The following is a 24,747-nucleotide window of genomic DNA, read 5'->3' on the forward strand; positions in this document are numbered from 1 at the left end:
CCTCCAGAATTGCACACAGTATTCCAAATGAGGCCTCACCATGGTTCTGTATAATGGCATTATGACTTCAGGCTTCCGGCTGACGAAACTCCTGCGGATGCAACCTAACAACTGTCTTGCCTTAGTTGAAGCCTTCTCCACATGATCAGCAGTTTTCATGTCTGCGCTGATGATCACTCCCAAGTCTCGTTCTGTTGAAGTTCTAGCTAAGGTCTCACCATTCAAGGTGTAAGTTCTGCACGGATTTCTGCTGCCGAGGTGCATGATCTTGCATTTCTTAGCGTTGAAGCCTAGCTGCCAGGTCGAGGACCAAAGCTCCAACAAATGTAGGTCCTGTGTCATACTATCGGGTGAATTGCTGTCTCTCACTATATTGCATGGTTTGGCGTCGTCAGCGAATAACGTTACCTTTGTCTCGTCACTGAAATTTAATGCAGACAGGAGCAAAGTGATGTACAGCAGAGGTTCTCAACACGCAGTATGCGTACCCCAGGGAGTATGTGTGCCTTTGACAAGACATACACGGTGCCACAAGTCTCCCACTCTCCTTCTGCCGCTGCTTCTTCAATTGCCATCACATGTGTCCTACCCTCCTTCCACAGCCACAGTGGTTTTTCCTCTCCTACTTCCCGGACTAGCAGCAACTCACTGTGTGTCTGGTTCACTATGCAGTAGAGCTGCCAGATTTGCGATTCGAATCGATTCACTTAAAAAAATAAATAAATAAATAAAAATTGGGCTTGCCAATTCAACCAGTTCTCCTAAAGCAGGAGTGGCAGTGCTGCCTCTTGCTGACCATCCACTGCTGCTGCTGCTCCTGCTTTAGGGGGCCCCTCAGGTCAGGCGGGAAGTGCTGCAGTGCTTAGGTGCTCTTTGTAGCATCCTACGGCTTCCCCCCTTGCCTCCCTTTAGCTAATTATGGCAGCCTGCAGAGAGGATTGCTGGTGCTGTAGTGATCCTTGAAGGCTGCCGTCGTCCTCCACAGCACCTGCCCCTGATGTCAGAGGAGAGATGGGATTGTGCTGCAGAGGCTGATGGCAGCCTGCTAAGATCATTACAGCACCGGTGATCTTCTCTGCAGGCTGCCGTAATCAGCAGATGGTAAGACCGGGAGGCCAGGGGGGAAGCCGGAGGATGCTGCAAAGAAGGGGGGAACATGCAGGCCTTTTGGGGGTGGGGATGGTGTAGAAGTACATGAAAGGGGGGTAGGAGGTCCAAAGAGTCGTGCATATGCCGGACTGGGGAGGAGAAGAAATAATGGATCTAAAAACAGAAGAGAGGGAGAGAGATGGTGGGCAATGGGATTTAGGGAGGGAAGGAACAGAAAGGGAGAGAAGTTGGACACAAGGGATGGTGTAGGGGGGGATAGAGATACTGGAAAGGAGGGTAGTTGTGAAAAGAAAGGGAGAGCTGCTGTACCCTAGGGTGGTGGAGAAGGAGGGAGAGATGCTGGATGAAAGGGTAGTTGAGAAAATGAGAGATGGTGGGGTCCATTGCTGCAGCTGCGAGGATTGAAACAAAAAAAGGAAAGATGCCAGACCTTCTGGGGGAGGGAAGGGGAACGGAAGGGGAGGACAGAGATGGAAGATGGATGGTTAGTACGGAGAAAGAAGAAAACAACAAATGGGCAGGAGACCCTGGCAAGCAAGTTATCGGAAGACGTTTGGCACAGAGCCTGGGATCAACATAATTTGAATAATGACCAGACAACAAAAGGTAGGAACAATAATTTTATTTTCTGTTTTGTGATTACAATGTGTCAAATTTGAAATATGTATCCTGCTGGTATTAGTCCGCGAATATGAGCTAGCATTAACAGAGAGAGGAAAAGTCTTTTTTGTTTATTTTGTTTACACCACAGCACCAGTGTGGGTAGGAGAGGGCAAAGTGGGGTGTGGAGGGTGAAGAGGCTATAAATTAAACCCACCAGTATGTTTGAAAAAAACGCCCAATAGGGTAGGAAAATCGAATTGAAAAATCAATTTAATAGGCTGAATCGAATCAAAATTTTTTTTCCTGAATTGGGCAGCACTACTATGCAGCTGCTAGTAGCATTAACGATTCTGTCGGGCAATCTCAGGGACTTTGTTAGGCCAGGCTTCCTCCAATGAGGTAACTCCCTCTTTAGAGGCGGGTTCGGCCTAGCAAAGGCCCTGAAGCTGCTTGATAGAATTATTAATGCTGTTGGCAACTGTACAGGAAAGTAAGCACACACAATGGGGTGGGGTGGGGGGGGGCGGTGTAGGGGTTGGATAGGTTCTGCTGTACCTGGGAAAGGAGAAGGGAGGGGTGCTGCTACTTGGCTTGGTTGGGAGATAAGATGTGCTGCTGGACCTGGAGGGGAAAGAAAGGGAAGGGAAAGGTGCTGCTGGCCCTGGAGAGGGGAAGGGGAAAAGAGAAATGCTGCTGGACCTGGATTGTAGGGGAAAGCGAGTTGGAGAGGTGTTGTGGACTGGGGGCAGAGGAGGGAGAAGGATAGGTGCTTTGGAACTGTTGGAGGGCAGTGGAGAGGGAGAGAGAGACTGGATTGGGGAGGGGGGAGTAATACTAGAATCAGAGAGGTAGAAACCATGGGGGGGGGCATGGAATAAAGAGGGGGAAATGCAAGTCACAGGATGGGGGGGGCAGAAAAGCATAGAGAGGTGATGCACAGAAAAGAGATGCTAGGCATGGAGGGAAGCTAGGGACAGGAGGGATGAGAATGATGAGAGGGAGAAATGACATGGGGTTGAGGAGAAGAAGAGAAGGTGCATGGAGAAAGAGCATGTTGTGGATTGGAGAGTGATGGACTGGTAGGGCGGGAAGGAGGGATGTCACTCTTGAGGGAAGGGGCAAGGAGAAAAAGAAAGTGTGCAGGAGGCAGAAAGTGTTTGTTTCATGGCGAGAGAAAGGGAGAGATGGATGGGGAGGGCAGAAAGAGAAGGAGAAATGTCAAACTGAGGGGAAGGAGAGAGGCAGAGAGTGAAACCTTGGACTCATTGAGGGAGAGAGAGAAAGAGAGATGTTGGTTGGGGGAGAGAATGAGAACCTGAGAAGAGGAAGCATGCAGAGAGAAAGAAATGTTGGATTGGTGGAGGGAAAGGAGGGAGAAATGTTGGACTAGGATGGAAGGCCATAAAGGAAGAAGAGAGGGAGAAATGTTACACTGGGAGTGAGATGACTCGAGGAAGAGAGAGATGTCAAATCTGGAGAAGGGTGATGGAAGGCGCAAGAAAGATGTTAGACCACAGGAAGTGGAAGGGGGAGGGAAGAAGAGAGACATGCCATACCAGGGAATGGAAGGGAAGGACTGGCGAGAGATATGCCAGACTGTGGGAAGGAGGGTAGAGGAAGTTGCCAGACTGGGGAGAAAAGGAAGGGGCCAAAAATCAAATAGAATATTAGAACTGGGTAGGCAATTCCGAGAGCCGGATCTAGGTCAGGTTTTCAGGATATCCACAATAAATATGCATGAGATAGATTTGCATTTCAAGGAGGCAGTACATGCAAATCCAGCTCATATATATTCATTGTGGATATCCTGAAAACCTAACCTGGCTCCGGCTCTCGAGGACTGGAATTGCCTATCCCTGTATTAGGAGAACAGAGAATAGAACAAAGAATATCCTAAAGCCTCGGTAGTGCTCCATGGTTCTGCATGTAGTTCTTGTCGCCCCATATTGAAAAAGTTATAGCAGAATTAGAGAAGGTATAGAGAAGGACAACCAAATGATTAAGGGAATGAACAACTCAAGTTTGTGGAAAGAGAAGTTGTGGCTCTTCAACTTGATGAATAGACGGTTGGGGGTTGGGGGGGTATGATGGATATCTCTTCAAACTCCTGAGGGAGTGGAACATAATAGCAAATTGATTGCTTCCCTATCATCATCAGCAGACTAGTCCAAATGAATAGGTTAAGTCCATCCACCAGCAGGTGGAAATAGAGAGCACCAATTTGTGACTTGATATATCATATGGTATGCTCCTTGGTCATTCAGTATGCTCTATCTCCAGCAGGCGGATGGATGGCTTTTCCCATGCTCCTGAATTGATCTTCTGCTAGGCTTCTGTTTTGCATCTCCAACTCAGTTAAGCTTGAGGGTTAAGCTATCTGGGTGCCTAGTGGGGATATACTTTTTGGTGCCAGGTCACTACTTTCCCTGATACCCTCCCACTGCTCTGTTGTCCTCTCCACATTCCTTCCTCACAATTAACACGCACACACACAAAAAAAGATTCAGAGCCAGTAAATCGATACAAAAAAAAAAAAAGAGGAGCAGGCTCTAAAGCAGAGTCACAGGATTTCCCACCATGGCAGCAGGGGCTTGATACTGATCTTCAAGATGGTCTGCCCAGCAAGTGTGAGTACACTATTAAATAACACATCAAAGGAGATCAGGAATCGGCTACAGTGAGTATCGTAGCTCCCAATTCCCATGGGGAGGGGGGAAACCTTGCTGATTGCGTAGGTCTGCTCCTATGGTGGCTGAGTTCACCATTTGCCACAGCAAATCGGCGGCTGATCATTGCAATTTTTGTTTAGTGGAGGCTGAGCTGGATGGAGCTTTATCTCCGGATATATTTTTGTTTTGTAAATCTTTATTAGTTTTCAATTATTAACAGTGCAATACAGTGAATTTAAACATAAACGAATCAAACAAAAGCACTTTAAATATACAAATATTGTACTTGTGTAACACATACACATGTATGTGCACATTTTTTTAAAAAAGAAAAAGCTGGCTTTTTTTTTTTTTTAACACTACAGGCACCTCCACACCTGTCTGAGATTTCAGAGCATTAAAGATCAGTGCTTTATTTTGTGCATCAGGTGGGCATCATCTGGTATGTTCATTTTAATATTGATGAGCTCATTGTAATGTATTTATATATGATTATCAGAAGCTGCTACAAGACATGAAAAAGACTGCGATTTGCCATTTTGAGCATTGATAGATGCAATACTTTGTTGCTAAACTGGTTAAAACAGGTTTAGCGGCGATCACTAAACACACAGTGAGTTTTGTGCATATGGGCCTGAGTGACTAAGGAGCATGCCATCTGATATCCCTGCTCACAAATTAGTGCTCACTGGCTCTGCCTGCTGGTGGATGGACTTAGGCCTGGATGCACAAAAAATCATCGTTAAAATTGACTGATTTGAAAACGACAATTGATGTTCAAACAATTTTGCATGCAAATGAGTTTCCCGCAGTACTGCCATAATCCCATTCAATCAGTCATTAGAGATAGCGACTTTCACATGCAGGGGAAGCCCCAAACAGCTGAGTGGCAGGGGGAGTCCTGAAGCAGCCTCCTGCTGCTCAGCTGTTTGGGGCAGGAAGAGTAGTTTTTTGGGGTTTGGGGTTTTTTGTTAAATGGGCACAAAATGTGAGTGTGTTACACATGCACAACATCTGTGCCCATTTAAAAAAAAGTCATTCTGAGACTCCCCCTTCCCCTGATGATGACCCACACCCCTGAACATTAAAAAAATATTGGCAGGAGGGATGCCTACTCCTTCCTGCCACAAGGGCACCACCCCCCCGTGAACTCCTGGCACCCCACCTCACAAACCTGTATTTGTCAGATGAAAATATGGCAGGAGGGATGCCCACTCCCTCCGGCCACAGGGGCACACTGAAACCCCAATACCCCCATCCATAACCCCATTACCATCTGCTAGATAGGTCTCCTTTCTTTTGGATATCAAACCCATAAACCTGTACATGTCAGATGAAAATCCAGCGGGAGAGATGCCCGTTTCCTCCTGCCCCTGGCACTTCCTGAGAACCCCTGACTGCGCGCAAACCTCTGACACCCTCTTCTCACACCCCATTACCATGCTAGATAGGTCTCCTTTCTTTGGATATCATTGCAGCATGAATGTTCCAGTTTCAACATCTAGAAAATTGAAATCCTGTATCAATAGTACTTTCCCTATAGTAGTAATATTATGAATGTCATAAGAATAGCCTTACTGAGTCAGACCAATGGTCCATCTAGCCCAGTATCCTTCATGGTGGCCTATCCAGGTCCTAAGTACCTGGCAAAAACCCAAATAATAGCATGCTAGCATTCCATGCTAACGATCCAGGGCAAGCAGTAACTTCCCTCATGTTTGTTTCAATAGCAGACTATGGATTTTTTTCTCCAGTAACTTGTCCAAACTTTTTTAAAAACAGCTACATTAGCCACTCTTACCGCATTTCCTGTGCTGATCGGCTGCCTCCCCTACACCCTTATGCATCTCCTCTATGTCTCTGTCCCTTACCTGTTTAACTGCACTACTCCTTCGGCCCTTGGGCCCCCAGCAACAACTCCCCACAATGGATGGCGCAGGCAGCTACCCACACCCTGCACGTGCCTGACCTACAAGCCTCCCTCCAACATCAATTCTGACGTCGGAAAGAAGGCTTCTGGGTCAGCCACTTATGTGCAGCACCTGAATTGCTGCGTGCACCACCCACTGCAAGGAGCGCTGCTGAAGACTGAAGGAAAGTGTATCACTGTTAGCTTCGGGGGCGGGGCAGTACTGTGAAGAAAGATTCATTGGAAGCGGCTTCAGTGGGTGGGCAGGAACGGGAGATCCCGGGTGGTGGTGGCGGCGAGCAGAACGGGAGATCCTGGGCAGAGGTCTGGTGGACATCGATTTGGCGGGAATTGGCAGCCAGGACACGTACCTTCAATAAGCGGCCTGCCTTGGGGTACGCGTCCTGCAGATTGAGAAACCCTGGTGTATAGGACAGAGCTCAGTTGGTGCACTCTATCTCTGCCTGCTGGTAGATGAATACAACCCATACATCTGGATTCATCTGCTGTGACTAAAGGAGCAAATATTATCAGGAATGATACATAATGCTTCTTTCCATTCCCTTTCCAGATTAATCCACAGTACTTCCTCCTTAGCTCATGAGCTCTGTGATTCTGCTGCTTTAATATTTAGTATATTAGCATGTGTAGCTGTGTATCGGTACTGTTCCTGGGATAACTTTCTAAGTGAAGTTTTCACTAATACAAATAGTTATAAAAACTGCCGCCTTGTATAGAGGTTTTCTAGGCCACATTTTGGTTAAGAGAAGAAAATAATTCATAAATGAAATTTTTAAAATTATGCATGTCTTCTCTAGAAAATACCTGTATGTTCTTTTCCATAGAACTGCTATAATGCCTACAGGTAAAAAGTACCTATGGATGTTAGATCAGTGGAGGCAGATTGAAAATCTGACTTTTGCTTCACACTAAACAGGAAAGCAAAATTCATTGAAAACTAGGAAGTTATTTTAAAGTTTTTCAGAGTTTTTTATTTTGCTTGTTTATCCACCTCAGTCTGTGCAAGCACATCAGAATAATCAGAAACCTGATATGTATCTTAAATAACTGAAGGATGCCCTTAGTGGTGGTCATTTTAATGGATTCATAATTTGAGTGTATCGCTATAATAAAATACAACTATTGACTTTTGGTCAAGGAAACCTTATGAGTTAGCCACTACAGAGACATAAGAGAAAGGAGTCTGTGTATCATTTTAATATAAGTTACCCTCTAGTAGCCTGGAGAATACAGCACTGAGATCTTTGCCAATGCATAACTTATTGTCCTAATATGAGTATGTGGCCACAGAGCTTAATAGACCACATGGGGTTTGTCCCTCCTTTCACCATCTGTAATTTGGTTCTTTTACAGTTTTGATGAAACAAAGCTTTACAAATTTAGCTGTTGGATCTTATGGAGTAAGACCAAGATGACTTAAGTTTTTTGCTTTTCTGGAAATACTGGTTTACACACACACTTTTTAAAAAAAATTATTCAAATGTGTACTTTTGAGTTTATCTCCTTTAACATGGTTTCTCACCTGATTTTCAGTGATTCTCACTGACCAGATTGAGACTTTGTTGGATACATGCAATTTGAGACAGCAGAAATTACTATGCTACTGCAGGAAGTCGTATTTAAGTTTTGTTTCTGGCTGAATAGCATGTTTTTTTTCCCCCCCTTCTACAGTACTTCAAAGCATTTACAAAAGAATTCACCTCAGGAGAAAGTTACAAAGGTAAAGAGATGTACTGAGATAGTTATCTGTGTGTTCATTTTGACCCTGCATACTTCCATTAACTATAGTCACTACATGATATTCTCATGAACGGACAGCTTGGATCTGCCCGATTCACTTTGGTGAATCGATTCGAATCAATTTGTTTCCTTAAAAAAATCAGACTCACTGATTCAGTGAGTCCCTTGTCTCCTCCAGGTCTCCTAAAGCAGCAGCAATGGTGAACAGACTGCTCCTGGCTTGTCCACCAGGGCCTTCCTTCTGCTGCGTCACTGACGACATCACTGATGATGCGGCAGAGGGAAGCCCTGATGGGCAGGCTGCAAGCAGCCTGTTTACCGCTGCTGATTTAGGAGACCTAAAAGTTGCGGTCTCATAGGGGGGGGGGGGGTTGATCAGGAAGTGCTGCACAGGGGGATGAGAGAGAGAGATGAAAAACTTCTGTTCAGGAGGATGGAAGGGAGGAATTGAATTCCCTTTTCACCTGCCAAATCAGCATCGAATCTCATTACAGTATTGGCAGTGACTTGCATGCTGCCTGCCTCTGACTCAGAAGTCTCTCTGCGACAGGGGGAGACTTCCAGATTAGTGGCAGGCAGCATGTGAGAGTCACTGCCAATACTGCGACCCGAAGAAGCAGGCCTTGGATTACAGGGAAGAAGAGGAAGGAAATCTGATGACACAGGAGGAGGGAAGAGGTAAGAAGAAGAAAATCTGATGGTAGAGGGGAGGGTGAGAAGAAGGAAAGATGGGGGAGTAGAGGGAGACATGCATGGTGAGGGGAGAAAATGAAATTGCAAATAATGGAGAAGAGGAAGGGAGAGATGATGCATGGAGGGGAATAAAGACATTTGACACAGGGCACAAGGAAGGGAGAGAGAGAGGTGTTGGACATGTGGGTAGATGAGAGGGAGAGAGAGAGAGATACACAGGATGTAGAAGGGAAGGAGGGGGGAAATATTGGATCCAGGAGCAGAATGAAGTGATGGAGAGATGCCTGGAAATGGGAGTGAGGGAAGAGAGTAGGAGAAATGCTGGACCATGGGGGATAGTTCAGCAGGGAAGAGATAGGGAGATGTCAGGCTAGGAGGGTGGGGAGGAGATGCTGGGTTTTAAGGGTGGCGGAAGGAAGATGCTGAGAATGGTAGAACCCTGAGGAGGAAGAAAGGGTGGCAAGGAAATAGATAAGGATAGATATAACAGAGGGTAAAAAATATCGTAATGGAGGTACATTGAAGATGAAAGTGAATGGGGTGCTGAGGAAGGAATGAGATGAATGTGCAAGAAGATCAAAATTTGATAGGTAGCCAAAAAGTGAGCTTGATGTGCCACTCAAACATGAGTAAATGAGAAGGGTTAAAAAAGGCAGAAAAGAGCTAAAAAGGAATGATCAATGTCTGAAGCAGGTGTAGTGAGGGAATAGACAGGAGAGAGTAGAAAAGACAAATGGATAGCAGGCACTTTAAGGAGAATTAGCAGACGATAGGAAAGTAGAAAAAAGAAACTGGAACCAACATGATAGAAAATAAAAACATCTAGACAACACAGGTAAAGAAAAGCATTTTATTTTAACTGTTTTAAATGTAATATAATTAGCAAAATATTGTTTAAATTTTGACAAACTTACATTTTTTTCTAATTTTGTGCAAGAATTTTGAATTTTTTTGCACAGAATTCTGCAGGAGTAAACAGAGGTAGAGCGGGATGAGAGGGAGTAATCTTGCATATGGTGGAGGAGAGAGAGAGACATGCATAGATAAGAGAGAGAAAAATTTTGGACATAGGGTGGAGGGTAGGGAGAGATGGTGCATGGAGAGAGAGAATGAAATGTTGCAGATGGTAATGGAGGTGAGGAAGGGAAAGATGCTGTGTGAAGGAGAATAGAGAGGTTTGACCCAGGGCACAAGGGAGGGAGAGCGAGAGAGATGGTAGACAGTGGGAAAGAAAAAGAAATGTTGGATATGGCAGTGGAAGGGAAGGTACAGAGACGAAAGATGAATGGTGAGCACGGAGAAAGAAGAAAACGCCAAATGGGCAAGAAACCCTGCTGAGTGAGTTAACAGAAAGATAAAAAGAAACAAGAGCCTGGGACCAACATGATTTGAATATTAAGATGACCAGGTAGCAAAAATAATTTTATTTTCTATTTTGTCATTACAATATGTCAAATTTGAAATATGTATCCTGCCAGAGCTGGTGTTAGCGAGCGTAAGCTAGGACCTAACAGAGAGAGGAAAAGACTTTTTTTATTTTGATTACACCACAGCACCGGTGTGTGTTTGGTGAGAGCAAAGGGGGGTGGGGTGGGTGAAGAGGCTACAAAAATAAACCCGCCAGGCTGTTAAAACCAAACACCACCCAATTGGGCAGGGAAGGTGAATTGAATCAAAAAATCAATTCAATAGGTCAAATCGAACTGAACATTTTTTTTCCTGAATCAGGCAGCACTAGTCGCTTTGTTGCCAAACAGGAGTTTTGTTCTCCTGTTTGCACTTGGCCCTTAGGAATGAGAAGGGATCTGTTCTAGGTTGCAGCTTGGGTAGTGGACAGCTATGGCAGGTCACTTCAATGATGTGCTGCTCCTAGTATTTGTTCACTATAGTATACTCTTAACAGGGCCCTCAGACCAGCCCTAACGTGTGTTTTAAAGAAACAATATCAAGGGCATCGGATATAAGGATAGCAGATACAGATTTACTTATCTGCTAATGGGTATGTTGATGAATTTTTCACTAGCCTCTGAGCTCTGGGATGCCAAGATCACGGAAAGTCTAGAATCTGTTAATCCACTCAAACTGTTTCTGGTTATCTACTCAAATGTTTGAGGTTCTTTCTGTTGTAGGTTTGAGTCTTATGTAAGTACATCAGAGCATTGTACCTCTTGTAGGTCTTGGTGCTTATATACTGTATACCAGGGCTGCCCAAGTCCGGTCCTCGTGATCTACTGGCAGGCCAGGTTTTCAGGATAACCACAATGAATATGCAAGAGAGAGATTTGCTTGCACTGCCTTCTTGGTATGCAAATCTCTCTCATGCATATTCATTGTGGATATCCTGAAAACCTGGCCTGCCAGTAGATCTCGAGGACCGTACTTGGGCAGCCCTGCTGTATACCATGACCAGACAGCATGCTGTCAACTGATGGTATTTTACTTCATCAAAATCCAGATGTACGCTTCAGACATTTACCGTATTTTCACGCATATAACACGCGCATTATACACGATTTTTACAAACCGTGCAAAACCTTGCGCGTTATACGCGTGAGCGCGTTGTATAAATTTTTTTTACATCGTTCCCCCACCCCTGACGTCCGATTCACCCCGCAGGACCGCTCGCACCCCCACCCCGAAGGACCGCTCGCACGCACCCACACCCCGAAGGACCGCTCGCACCCCCACAGCCTCCCAACCCCCCCCTTCATGTAGAAGCTCCTACCATTGTCCTGCTGCTTCCTCTTCCGGCGGTCACGGCCCTTCTGTGAGCCCTGCGTCTGCGCTGCTTCCTCTTCCGGCGGTCCCGCCCTTTCTCTGATGTCAGAGGCTGTGGGGGTGCGAGCGGTCCTTCGGGGTGGGGGTACGAGTGCGTGCGAGTGGTCCTTTGGGGTGGGGGTGCGGGCGAGCGGTCCTTCGGGGTGGGGGTGCGAGCGGTCCTGCGGGGGGGGGGGGCATCAGGCTTTCAGGGTGGGGACAGGACTTCAAGGGGGAGAGGAGAGTCGGGACAGCCGAAAGGAGAGTCGGGGTGGCCAGAGGAGAGTCGGGGCGGGTGAAAGGAGAGTCGGGCGGCATGCGCAGTGTACGGGTGTGCGCGGTATATAAAAATTTATTTACATAAATTACAGTTTCCCGTGCGCTATACCCGTGTGCGCGGTATATGAGTGAAAATACGGTATTCAGTACATCACAATGAAAGAATTATTATTTAAAAAAATAGGTGAAGGCCATTGGTAAGAATAACCAACTCATATATAGTAGCAATGCAGAAAAGTATTAGTTGTCTCAAGACGTAACAATTTTAGTTCAACATATTTCAGTGACAACAATTGCTGCTACAGTTTCAAATACTTATGTGCAGTGTTGTAATTTTTAATTAACTTAACTGTAAGGTACATGTCTTTTTGTTTATAAACCTAATATTTTCTGTCAAGTTCTAGTGGAGCAAGGTAGATTCTTTTGTGGGTTGTGATAGTTGTTTATTGGCAACAACATTTGAAGATTTGAAGCCATATAATTTGCCTCTTAAAATACAGTAGTCCCAAAAGTTTATTTACACAATTGGCACTGGAAACATTTTATCTAATCCATGTATTGATATTTCATCCTTTAAAGCTTGTTTAGTTTTTAGTTGCCTGTATAGTTGTGGTGATAGTAATGCTGGCTGATGTGATTTCTCATTTTTAGCTGGATCAGATCGAGAGGTACAGACAGTTCGGCAGACGATAATTGATTACCTACAGAATTCTTCCCCAGAGAGCAGGCCTCCAGCTTGCCCATCCTGGGATCCACTCAGGTAAGCTGCTAGGTTTTTGAAAGCTGCTGGCAAATTTAGATGTGCAGAATAGATGGCAGTTGAGTAGGTTCATGTACTCTGTCTCCTGTACAAGAATGTCTAAAGCAGGGAAAAGCCAGTGCAGGAAGCCAGTGGCTAGGTAACAAATTGTGCAAGAGAATAGCCAAAGGAGTTGTCTTCCTCCAGAAAATAATATGAAGTATTTGTCATATCTTGTAGAGAGCACTTCATGGTCTGCGAAAAATGTGCTCGGTACTGACTGTACTGTTAGTGCTGTGGTTAAGTAAATTAGATTACTACTTATATATCACAATATAACAAATTTATATAATCATATGTATCAAATAATTTCTTTTTTTCTTTAAATAGTGCTCAGACTTACAACCTTAAGTGTTCAAGTGTATAAAACAAAACACAGGCTGCCATCAGACCATCATAGCACCATTATTGTCTGTACTACCTTGTATCATTATAAATAATCTTATTAATAAAGACTTAATGGACTTATCTTTTGTGGTGGTAAATTTGCATTCGAAGGTCACGAGACAGGCAGCTCAGCGTTATAAAGTGCTTATGCAAAGTTTTAAAAGACTCCTGGAAGCCATGAAACACAAGTCCTCCCTTCGACTCGAGTTTCGCGATGTGTGTGCTTCTTCAGGAAGGGATTATCTTGATTCAGCCATCAGGGAGGGACCAGCCCATACTGCTCTACGCAGGCAACTAACAGACAAATTAGATAACATAAGATGTGCTGTGCCACACAGAATTGTTACCTTGTTTGACAAGCTCCTGTTTTTGTTTTTTTTTACTTTTTCAATTATAAACACTAGTATTTATCAACTTTTGCAGTGTTTTTGAAGGAGTGAGGGGTATTATATTTGTATGTATTTTTAGCTATGTGTTTGTTACTTTCTAAATAATGTTTGTCTTTTATGCTAATTTACCGTTCAGTTTTGTCCTATTGTGTCTAGGTATTTTTATTATCATAGTAATGAAATGTATATAGTTGCTGCTTTTCTCTCAGTAGCCTTTTGCCAATTTCAAAAGCAAAGTACAGATATACTTTCATTTTGGGATTAGCTGGAAAACCATGTTCAACTTTTAACCTACTATAGGGTAAGGCAAAAAAAAAAAAAAAAAGTCCAGCCAGTCGGGTTTTTAAGATATCCCTAATGAATATGCATGAGAGAGATTTGCATACCTGTCACTTCCATTAAATGCAAACCTCTCATGCATATTCATTAGGGATAACTTGAAAACCCGACTGGCTTGGTGGGTCCCCAGGACAGGGTTGAGAACCACTTCCCTAGAGTATTTTGCTGTTTTCTCAGCAACCCTGTGAAATTTTACAGCTTTATTTGTTCCTATGTACATTCATGTGCCAAGTGGAATGAGATTATCTTTAAACACGGCAAAATTAGTCTTTTTACCGTGATCACCAAGCAATTTTTAATGCATTTAAAAATGTTTGCACTGTAAAACTATTTATTTATTTATCCCCTCCTTTACAAAGCTGCGCTAACATTTTAGCGCCTAACACGGCAGTAACAGCTCAGACGCTCATAAGAATTCTGTGAGCGTTGGAGCTGTTACCACGGTGGCCGGCGCTAAAAATGCTAGTGCAGCTTTGTAAAGGAGGGGGTTCATTATGCAATTAGTTTTATATTTATAGCCCATCCTCCCAGGGGAGCTCAGAACGGGTTACAGAATTACATACATAATACAGATTAATGTATCGAATGACATACAGTTACAGAATTACAAGTGTAGGGTTATAGAGTTACAAAACTAATACATTCAGTAGTGCGAGGATACAGTTTCTGGAGATTGATGCATGGTGTAAGATTGAGGGGTCTGTTTGTAAGGGAAAGGGAAGTGAGAGGGAGAGAACGGCGGGCAAGGGGAAAGTACAGTGGAACCTTGGTTTACGAGCATAATTCGTTCCAGAAGCATGCTCTTAAACCAAATTGCTCTTACATCAAAGCAAGTTTCCCCATAGGAAGTAAGGGAAACTTGTTTGATTCGTTCCACCTCCCCTCCCCCCAGCCACCGGGACTGCTCCACCGCACCCCACCACATCCCCAAAAGACCCCCCACCCACGAGGCCACTGGTGCGCTTTCACCCCCCTCCCCCCGGCAAACTGGCATCACCCCCCTCGTGAACGCCCCCCCGACCGCCCCGGCATCCCCCGCCCGCCCGCCCAAACTGAAGGCTTACCCCCAATCTGGCACCGGCACGCAACACCAACCCACAGGAGGTGCTGGTGCCCAAAGATCCTGCCTCTTCCCGGACTGGGCCTTAAGTATCTGTGCATGCTCAAGGCCTTCTGGAGCCAGAAGGCCTTGAGCATGCGCAGATGCTCAAGGCCCAGTCCGGGAAGAGACAGGATCTTAGAGCATTGGCACCAGCACCTCCTGTGGGTTGGTGCTGCGTGCCGGTGTCAGATTCGGGGTAAGCCTTCAGTTTGGGGGTGTGGAGGATGCCGGTTCACGCGGGAGGTGTGGGTGTTCACGAGGGAGGGCGATGCTGGTTCGCAAGGGGGGGCGCAGTTTGTGGGCGGGGGCAACGTTGGTTTGCGGGTGGGGTGACTCGCAAATCGAGTCAATGCTTGGTTTGCGAGTCACGATTTGTGAAAGTGTTTTGCTCGTCTTGCAAAACACTCGCAAACCGAGGTTTGACTGTATTTCGCTAGACACATCGATTACGAATCACCATTAACATTACATTCACATTTAATGTTACATTTCAACTGTTATTACATTTCGGGGTGGGGTGATATAGTTGTGTGTGTTGGTCTGGGGATTAAGAAAACAGGTGGGTTTTTACTGTCTTCCTGAAGTTTAGTAGTGATTCAGGGGAACATCCGTGGTGTTTGATTCCAGAATTTAGGAATGAAGTATAAGTATGAGCTTCTTACTAGTTTTTTTTCATGTAATGGCAAGCAGCTAGGTGGGACTATTAGATGTTTTTCTTACTGGGGGTTTTTTTGGGGGGGAGAGGGGAAGGAGGTACCAACTTATTGTTAATGATGTCACAGTGACATAGACTTTTTTGTCAGGGGAGTAATGTTGGAAGCTTATCACAAGCTTCATCCAAAGCCATAAACAATTGCTAAACTCAAGGAAATGTTGCAAGATGATCTGGCACAGTCTGCTGCAGGGACTGTTCGACAAGGCTCTTAAGACCCTTCCAAAGCTACTGAAGGCCTGTATTAACACTGAGTGGACACTTTGAGCATTTACAGTGACTGAAATTCTAGCACAGTATATCATTTGAATAACATTTTACGTTTTTTTTTAACTTGAACATTTTTAACCTGCAAAAATCACTAGGAAATAACACTAAAATGACGGTAACATCAACATAGCTTAAGATAATTAAATGTTGGTTAATAGTAATACTTAAGCATCATTACATAAAATTTCTTGTTAAAATTCAAAGTGGTTGCTGAGAAAATGGCAGTAAAGCTCAGGGGAATGTGTGTGGGGTAGGGTGTGTTGTTGTTTGTTTGGTTTTTGTCTTACCCTGAATTGGGGATTCATGGCACTTTCTGCGAGTGGTAGTGTGCATGTGTGTTGGAATTTTCAAAACTATGTACTTAGGATCAGAGAGGGCTTTGCTTTTGGTTGCAGGTAATGTTATGTGCATATATATAACCTTTTGGATTTCTGTTAACCTGCTTGTTTGAGCAGTTTTGTAAAAGATCCTAAGTATCTTTATATTGTAAAGCTACATTTTTATTAGATTCCTTCATTTAGTGCTTTTGGGAAAGCAGTTTCAGTTAAATACAAATGCATATCAGATGTGAGATCTGAGTAACTTTTTTTTTCTTTTGTAAATTTTCCTTTTTTCTGGACAGATCCAGTGATGTTGCTTCTCTTTTGGAAAAGAAAGCTACTCATTACACAGCCATTTTCTTTGAGAGCGACAACTCCTATGTGGGACGGGAGGTACTTCTACAATTCATTCCCTTATTTCCATTTTCATTCTGCCTTTAAGTTAGGAGTCACAAAATCAGATACCCAAGTGTTTTCACTCACTCAGGAGGAGAAATAATTTTCTTTAGCATATGTTTCTGGAGACTCTTTAATATAAAGTGGGTAAAATAAGCAGCCAGCATCTTCACAAAATCGCCCTGGTTTGCTTGTTAGCATCTGTAGACTTTCGGTTCCACTGGTGCCCAAGGATCACATTATAATTGAGGCAGTAATATACAGTATACCTGGTCATTGTATGTGAGAGGATTACTGTATATTGTTGCTCTTTTAAAACTTTCAACTTCACTCTAAATGGTTGTCTCCTAGCCCCTATTTGAACTTTAAAAAAGCAGCATTTTTCAACCCACTTTGGGATTCCAACTGAATTGAAATTAGTCCTGATTTGGCTTCATTGGCAATTGATTGAGGTTTGTACCTTTACTTTATATCTCTTCCTGATCCTACAGCCTGCTTTCTCCCACATGAACTGCAACTTCATCTTATTTGTACAGTGCCAGTTGTTCTGTGCCGGGGGAGGGGGGCAGGGGGAGGAAAGGGTTGTTGTATATTTTTAAACTAACTTGTCACTGTACATAACTACTCTTCCCTGCAGGAGTAGCACAGGTAGGACACATTCCCCAAACCATTAAGATATCTTTTTAACAATTTATTCCTTTTAAGTGTTTACCAAACACTATCAATAATCACAACTGCTAAAATGTGTATTAACTATTCTAGAGTCAAATTTTGATAACTAGTCAATAGATTTTAAAGAATCCAAGTTGTTGTGTTGAGTTAGAATATAGAAATGTCTGATGTACCATGCTAATCTATAGATCTACAATGTCTGACTTACTGGTAGCCTTTATCTTTTTGAATATGGTACTGAGATCCAGATTCTCAAAACTTTAACGCCGTCGCGAAACTGTTTACCGACGATTTAGCCTGTACGCATTTTAGCGGTGGATTATCAAAACAGATTATCTCTGTCAATAGCAAGCTTTCTAGCAGTCTCTGACAATGACATGCAAATGGACTCTTCAACATTGAAATGAGCCCTCTGGTGGATTCTTAAAAAATGCTGAGCCATTTTCGTAAAGCAGCGTCAGCTTTTGGTAACAAAAATAAGCGACTGGTCCAGGGGTGCTGGTACAGGCAGACAGTGTCAGAGACTGCTAGAAAGCCGTGTTGTGATGCAGGGGGAGAGATACCCATTCTCTCCCGCTGCATCACAACACCCCTCCCCTGGGGAGGGGCCTTATACAACCTGGGCCAATCAGAGCCTCAGGCCCCTCCCTGGATGCACTATGAAGGGGCCTAAGGCTCTGATTGGCCCAGACACCCCATAGTGTGTGTAGCAGGTGCTCACTAGTAGGCCAAGAAGTGTGAGCGAGGATCTGCTAAGAGGAAAAAAACCTCCATTGAAATATCTTACCTGATGATATTCATAGTTGGGAAAAGGTGCAAGTACTTCTGCAACAACAGTATGGCTGGTAAGCATCATGTGACCAAAGCTGTTGCTCAGGTTACAGCTTCTGTCTCTGTGCAAATAGAAAATAGTATCCAAGCAGAAGGAGTAAGCTGACATTAAGGAATATAATGTAATCTTTTATTTGTGCGTCACACTATACCTATAGAAGCTCAAGGCGAGAAATGAATAATACAATAGATCATAATAGAATCTAAGGAGGTCATTGCAGTGGAACTTTGTGGGGCATAGTGAGTAAGTTAATACATTAGACATTACATTTTGAAGTTTCTAAATTTTAAAGAAGACATTTTAGTGTAGGGATGCTTTAGAAGTCAAGGCCTTGGGATTATTTAAGTCAAAAATTTCCGGTCCGAGCGGAGAGGGATGTGCTGTTCAGTAGAAGTAAATAAGAGGTACATTGATGAAATGCTTCATGAGGCATCAAAGATTTCCAGCAGTGGCTATCATTGGTAGGTCATGTTAACAGCACATAAAGTTAGAGAAATGGCAATTTCAGTAGCTTATCTCGGTTCCATTCCCATTGAGGACATATGTAAAGCAGCCACTTGGTCTTCAGTTCATACTTTCATATCCCACTACTGTCTGGAGAATTATTCCAGGCAGGATAGTCGGTTCGGCCAAGCAGTTCTACAAAATGTATTCTCTGTTTAGATGCCAACTTCCCCCCCATCCCTTCCATATTAGCTAGGGAGTCCCGTCTATTAAAATATGCTGCCTGCTTGTCCTGGGATAAAGCACAGCTACTTCCTTTAACAGGTGTTATCCATGGACAGCAAGCAGATATTCTCACAACCCTCCCATCTCCCATAGGATGATCCTGTGAGCCAAGATTGGGTGGGAAGGCACTAACACATGCATGGTACGGGTGGTCTTGAGTTTTCAAAAGAAGTTAAAGTGAAAGTGCACTTTTGCACTGTCTGTACTGGGGCTCTGTGGATGACGTCGCCCATCTGTGAGAATATCTGCCTGCTGTCCCTGGTTAACACCTGTTACAGGTAAGTACTGTGATTTCCCTCCTCTTCCTCATGTTACTCAGGACTCTTCTCTCTTAGATACTTTCCTTATGCTTCCTCAATCATAGAGAAGTCAGTAGTCGCCATATTTTCCTCTAGGGAAGCCTTAGCTCACTTTTGCCCCCAGATTGGCCCAGCATTTCATGCATTGATTTCTGCAAACTAATTTTAGCCCTTTCTTCTGGGCAAGGCAGCTTGACTGTTGTTTTGATGATTCATGGTTTCAGTTAACATATGGCAGAATAAAGGAATTGCTAAACAGCAGAAACCCCTTAAGGACTCTGTGACCAATACTGTCCACGCTTGATATCCAACAAAAAATTGGTCCACAATCAATATTCATTCAAAACTAGAAAAAAGATAGAAAAGGACAGAAACTATACTTCCCAATCCTTGGGTAAAAATAGTACTGTCAAGTAAATTGGTTTATGTGTATTTATATTTCCTGACAGTAATACTTCAAAATATGTGCGTATTAAACCATTTAATATTGTTTAATTTGTTTGAATTTTGGCTGTGTGTTGATTTAATGGACATCAGTATGAGCCATGTAAACGGTGCCCAATGTAAGGCTCAGGCAGTAACCTTGCGATGACTGGCATCATCCGGATGATATCTGGATAAGGATAACTGCCTCATACATCATATTTGTCCATGGCCAAAAAACAACAAATATAAGTGACCCAACTGTCCCTTTACAATCTTAAATCCACGAGATATGGCATGTAAACTCCTAAGGATAAATTAAATGAGGTGTCTGTGACCAAAACTTACTGTGATAAAACTGCAAAAATATATAAAGGGTGTAAAAAAATTTTTTTTTTTTTTTTTGAAAAAAGTGATAATAACTAAAGACTGGAGTGACAAATAGCACATTTGAAAAATAAATGAAAAGGGTAGACACGCCCAAAAAAAGAAAAACAAAAAAATGATGAAAGAGAACAGAAGTCCAAGTATTCAAAGAGTCATGCTAAAAGTTCATGCAATGAGCTGAAAAATAACTAGCAGTCAATCCATAGATTAAATGAAGATCACTTGAACGATTCCAAATCACTGTATATCAAAGTCCAACTGTTTGTATGAAAAATTCACAAAGAACATACATTCTATGGGTCATAACATAAATGCCCATATGTCCCAATTTTAGAAAAGTAATAAATACTTAGCTTGCATTCACTGAATGTAGAAAATGCGAGTATTTGTAGAATCAATCACTACCCGCAGGAAATCTCCACTCAACAGAGCTCCGTTTCGTCCACCTTCGTCAGGAGCAAAGATCCTTGGTAATCAGAATCAAACGACAAGCTTCCAATAAGGCTGTCGGAAAGGCGATGGTCAGAAAATCAAAACCATCGACCTCTGTGCTGGAGCGGTCTCAAATGAAGCCACCACCTCATGAAATGAAATCAAAAAATGGCGCCTCAGGAGAATAAGACGCCGCGGGAGTTCAAACTTGGCCACGCCCCCCCATGAATACTGAGTGATGTCAGACCATTTTAAAGGGAAATGCCACAAAAATACCGATGAAACACCAAAGACACTTGGAAGGTTACGTGGTAAAACATTTATCCACGTTTTCGTTGAGTCCCATGGGAGGAAAAGACTTCAATTGGAAGATCCAATAGTTCTCCCGTTGGAGCAGATACTGACTGCGATCCCCATCATAGTTAGAAGAAATCTGTTCCAAAATTCCCCACCGAAGTTGGGAAAAATCGTGATGGTAAGTATCATTGTGAAGAACCATGGGAGCTGTCAGCTTTTTGGTGTTAAGGCAACTGCGATGTTCGATTAAACGCGTTCTAATGCTGCGAGTAGTGCATCCCACATAAATTAAGCCACATGGGCAGGAGATAACATACACCACAAACTGGGAATTACACGAAGTCATGGATTTCAGATAGTAAGATTGCTTCGTTGAGGGATGAACCCATTTGTCGCCTCTAGTAGACGTGCTGCATACTGAACACTTCCCACACGGGGAATGATGCCCTTTGCCCCGGAGATGGCGCTTCTTATGTTCTTATGTTCTTATAGTTCACTATTTTCTTCCCTTCCTGTTTTTTTCTCACCAAATTCTGTTTCCATTAGGGACTCCTACTTCCAGGGCATGTATTATATGCAATCTATTGCACCTTGGGGACTGTACACTAGCAGCATCTTCAATATATTCTGATTTTAGGAATGGATTGTCACTGCGTACAGTTTTGGATCCTTATGTTCTAGTATTTTTCCAGCTGGGGTGTCAATCATGCTCCTGGGTCAGTGGAACAGCTTTTCCCAGGGGAGAAGACTACTGTGAAGTTGCCAAGCAGTTTAAAAAAACAAACAAAAAAAGAATGGGAAAATAATATATTTGTTAAAAGATTTGTTAAACCAAATTGAGGCAGTGAATTCAACATTTTAGGAACTTTATATTTGTTAAACTTTCCATATAAATGTGTGATAAAATGGAATGCTCTTAATTATACATAGTTTTGATCCTGCACATTTTGAGGGCTTTTTTGGATTCTAAGTTACCCGTCTCACCATCCAGAGTGGCTTCTCCTTGAGGTGGAGTACTTTTCCTTCATTTTCCTGTTAAGCTAAACCTAGTGGATTGCCCCCTCCCTCCCCCCTGGCCAACCTGATGGTGGACTTGAATACAGTCTTAGAGTGGTTTTGGCTGGCTCTAATTTTTTCTTTTGTGATATCTCTGTTAAATTCAATGACATAAATATTGGGTTACTAGTGTTTAAGCCCGTTACATTAACGGGTGCTAGAAAGCAGCCCCCTTTCTCTCTCCCCCTCCAGTTCCTCCCTAACTGTCTCTCCGTGGCTCCCCTTCTGTCTTCCCCCCTAAGCAAAACGATCTGCCTCCCAGCACACCCCTCCCCCCGAAGCAGCCCCCTTTCTCTCTAGCCCTTCAATTCCTCCCTGACAGTGTCTCCGTGGCCCCCCTTCTGTCTCCCCTCCCAAGCAAAGCTGTCTGCCTCCCAGCACACCCCTCCCCCAAAGCAGACCCCTTTCCCTCTACCCCTCCAATTCCTCCCTGACTGTCTCTCCATGGCCCCCCATTTTGTCTCCCCCCAAGCAAAGCTGTCTGCTTTCCAGCACACCCCTCCCCCAAAGCAGACCCCTTTCCCTCTACCCCTCCAATTCCTCCCTGACTGTCTCTCCGTGGCCCCCCATTTTGTCTCCCCCCCAAGCAAAGCTATCTACCACCCAGCACACCCCTCCCACATCAGACCCCTTTCCCTCTGCCCCTCCAGTTCCTCCCTGACTGTCTCTCCGTGGCCCCCCTTCTGTCTCCCCCTCAAGCAAAGCTGTCTGCCTCCAAGCACACCCCTCCCCCAAAGCAGGCCCCTTTCCGCTCCAGTTCCTCCCTGTCTCTCCGTGGCCCCCCTTCTGTCTTCACCCCCCAAGCACACCCCTCCTCCAAAGCAGGCCCCTTTCCCTCTCCCGCTCCAGTTCCTCTCTGTCTCTCCGTGGCCCCCCTTCTGTCTCCCCCACAAGCAAAGCTGTCTGCCTCCAAGCACACCCCTCCCCCATAGCAGGCCCCTTTCCCTCTCCCGCTCCAGTTCCTCCCTGTCTCTCCGTGGCCCCCCTTCTGTCTCCCCCCCCTAAGCAAAACGATCTGCCTCCCAGCACACCCCTCCCCCCGAAGCAGCCCCCTTTCCCCTCCTGTGAGAATGTTTACCTGCATGGGCCACCTGCAGCACCCTCCAGCCGTTCCTGAGCTGAAACTCCTTCAGTCGCCTCCCGCCTACACTTTTTTGAAGATGCGCGCCATCCCCGCGGTCTGGCCAGCTCCCCTAGTCCCTTGCCGCCGCCACCCCTTTCCCTTCCCATGGTTGACAAACCTCTTGGCTCCAGCAGCGGCCGCAGCACTGTAAACACGCTGCTTCGCGGCCTCTACTGCCCTGATTTGCTCTGCCGCGCGTCTGATGATCATCAGGGACACGGAAGAGCAAATCAAGGCAGTAGAGGCCGCCAAGCAGCGTGTTTACAGTACTGCGGCCGCTGCTGGAGCCAAGAGGTTTGTCGACCGCGGGAAGGGAAGGGAAGGGGGTGGCGGCGGCGGCAAGGGACTAAGGTAGCCGGCCAGATCGCGAGAAGAGAAAATCGGGTGGGAGGCTCAACGGGGATTGGGGGGGAGGGGCGAAGATGATGACGACAAAGAAAGAACCCTAGGCGCGCATGCGCACTCCTGCAATGCCACGGACCTACATCTCACAGACCAGGGATTACAGATCACGCAGGTCTGAGTGCGCATGCGCGGCTAGCGTTTTATTATATAGGATGTAATTGAAAATTCTTATTAAAAATTTGCTAAACCATTGAACTCACGAGTCAAAGTGGTTTGCAGACATAATCATCATAATATAAAAGAAAAGAAATCCATTAAATTGTTTTAGGACAGAGCTATTTGTGTGCATTTTGGTGACAATAGCAAGAGATGCTACATTTCAGGACTGTAGATTTTATCTGATGCTGGTATATATGTGCTAAAAGCATTCAACCAGGGCAGGATTTAAAGGGTAGGCCAAATAGGCACATGCCTCAAGCCCAAAGAGTTCAGTGGGGCCTGGAATGCTGCTGTTCCAATGACTTCTGTGTATTTGTCTCCGGGCCAGCTCCAAACATCCAAGTACTGCCACCCCTACCTTCTTCATTATTCACTGCATCGGAACTCAGTCTTCAAATGCGATGGGCAGTGGTTTCTACATGCTGCCCGCAGCTGACCTGGAAGCCTTTCCTCTGACACTGGGATTTTTATGTCAGAGGAAAGGCTTCTGGGTTAACCATGGGCAGCGGAGTAGGAACTACTGCCCGCCCATGATCTTTTTGAAGACTGTGAGTTTGGCTGCACTGAATAATGAAGGAGGTGCTACTTGGACTTCTGGAACCAGTCCCGGAGGTAAACTCTCACAGGAAGGGGGAACATGGGGGGGGGCAGAGGTGGAGAGGAGCTAGGTCAGTGAAGGGGCAGTGAGGGGGTGGGGGAAGGGCAGGACCATAGAGCAGCAGGTCCAGGGGATTCAGTGTACTTGCATGCCTAGGGCCCACCAAATAATTAATCCTGCCCTGCATTCAACTGATTTTAAAACATACACACCAAGATTTGGGCTGCTGATATTTTTTGGCTGAAAGATCTCCAGGTTGATGAAAAAAGTTGATGCTAACGCTGGCTTTGTTTTCATTGCCAAACCCTAAGCAAAGGCAGGACTATTTTTAAAGATGTAGATGTTTTGTGTAGTTGTAGGGATGTATGATCTCCTCTGAGCAGTACATATCTCTTACTCGCTGTACTCTCATCCACCAGGTTACATTAGACTTGGTTCAATATGAAAACATTATGGTAAACAGAGCTGTGGATTCAGATAAGGCACTTCTGGAACAACTTGGTATTGCTTCAGTCCCTTCATGTTACCTGATCCATCCCAATGGTTCACATGGACCAATTAACATGTGAGTAACTAATATACTGTAAAAGATACATGGAACATTTAGTTTAGGAAGAGGAAAGCTAGCCACTTAAGTTAGTTTTTCTCGTTTTAAGGCTTATTTCATTACTTTCTCAACCTTCATGTGATATAATAATAATATTACAAATATTTTTATCAAGAGTTGACTTTTTTCTACGCAGTACTATATCTTTTTAATTTTATGTTCCATAGTATCAGCTTTTCTAGGATACTTCCTACTTTTTATTCTCGAGTCTAAAGCAATTCTTTTCAAGAAAA

At 44.4% G+C, this 24,747-nt stretch overlaps 1 protein-coding gene across 1 annotated transcript in view; it reads left to right on the forward strand.

The window, feature by feature from the left end:
- The window catches only part of QSOX2 (quiescin sulfhydryl oxidase 2), a 122,601-nt gene that overhangs the window by 47,465 nt on the left and 50,389 nt on the right, over nucleotides 1-24,747 (forward strand). Inside the window, exons 4-7 of the mRNA XM_033961110.1 lie at nucleotides 7,984-8,032; nucleotides 12,433-12,541; nucleotides 16,402-16,492; nucleotides 24,327-24,472. Coding sequence (XP_033817001.1) covers nucleotides 7,984-8,032; nucleotides 12,433-12,541; nucleotides 16,402-16,492; nucleotides 24,327-24,472 — 395 coding nt within the window. The remainder of the gene's footprint in view (nucleotides 1-7,983; nucleotides 8,033-12,432; nucleotides 12,542-16,401; nucleotides 16,493-24,326; nucleotides 24,473-24,747) is intronic.

The sequence above is a fragment of the Geotrypetes seraphini genome, chromosome 10 (assembly GCF_902459505.1).
Source record: "Geotrypetes seraphini chromosome 10, aGeoSer1.1, whole genome shotgun sequence".
Taxonomy (NCBI): Eukaryota; Metazoa; Chordata; class Amphibia; order Gymnophiona; family Dermophiidae; genus Geotrypetes; species Geotrypetes seraphini.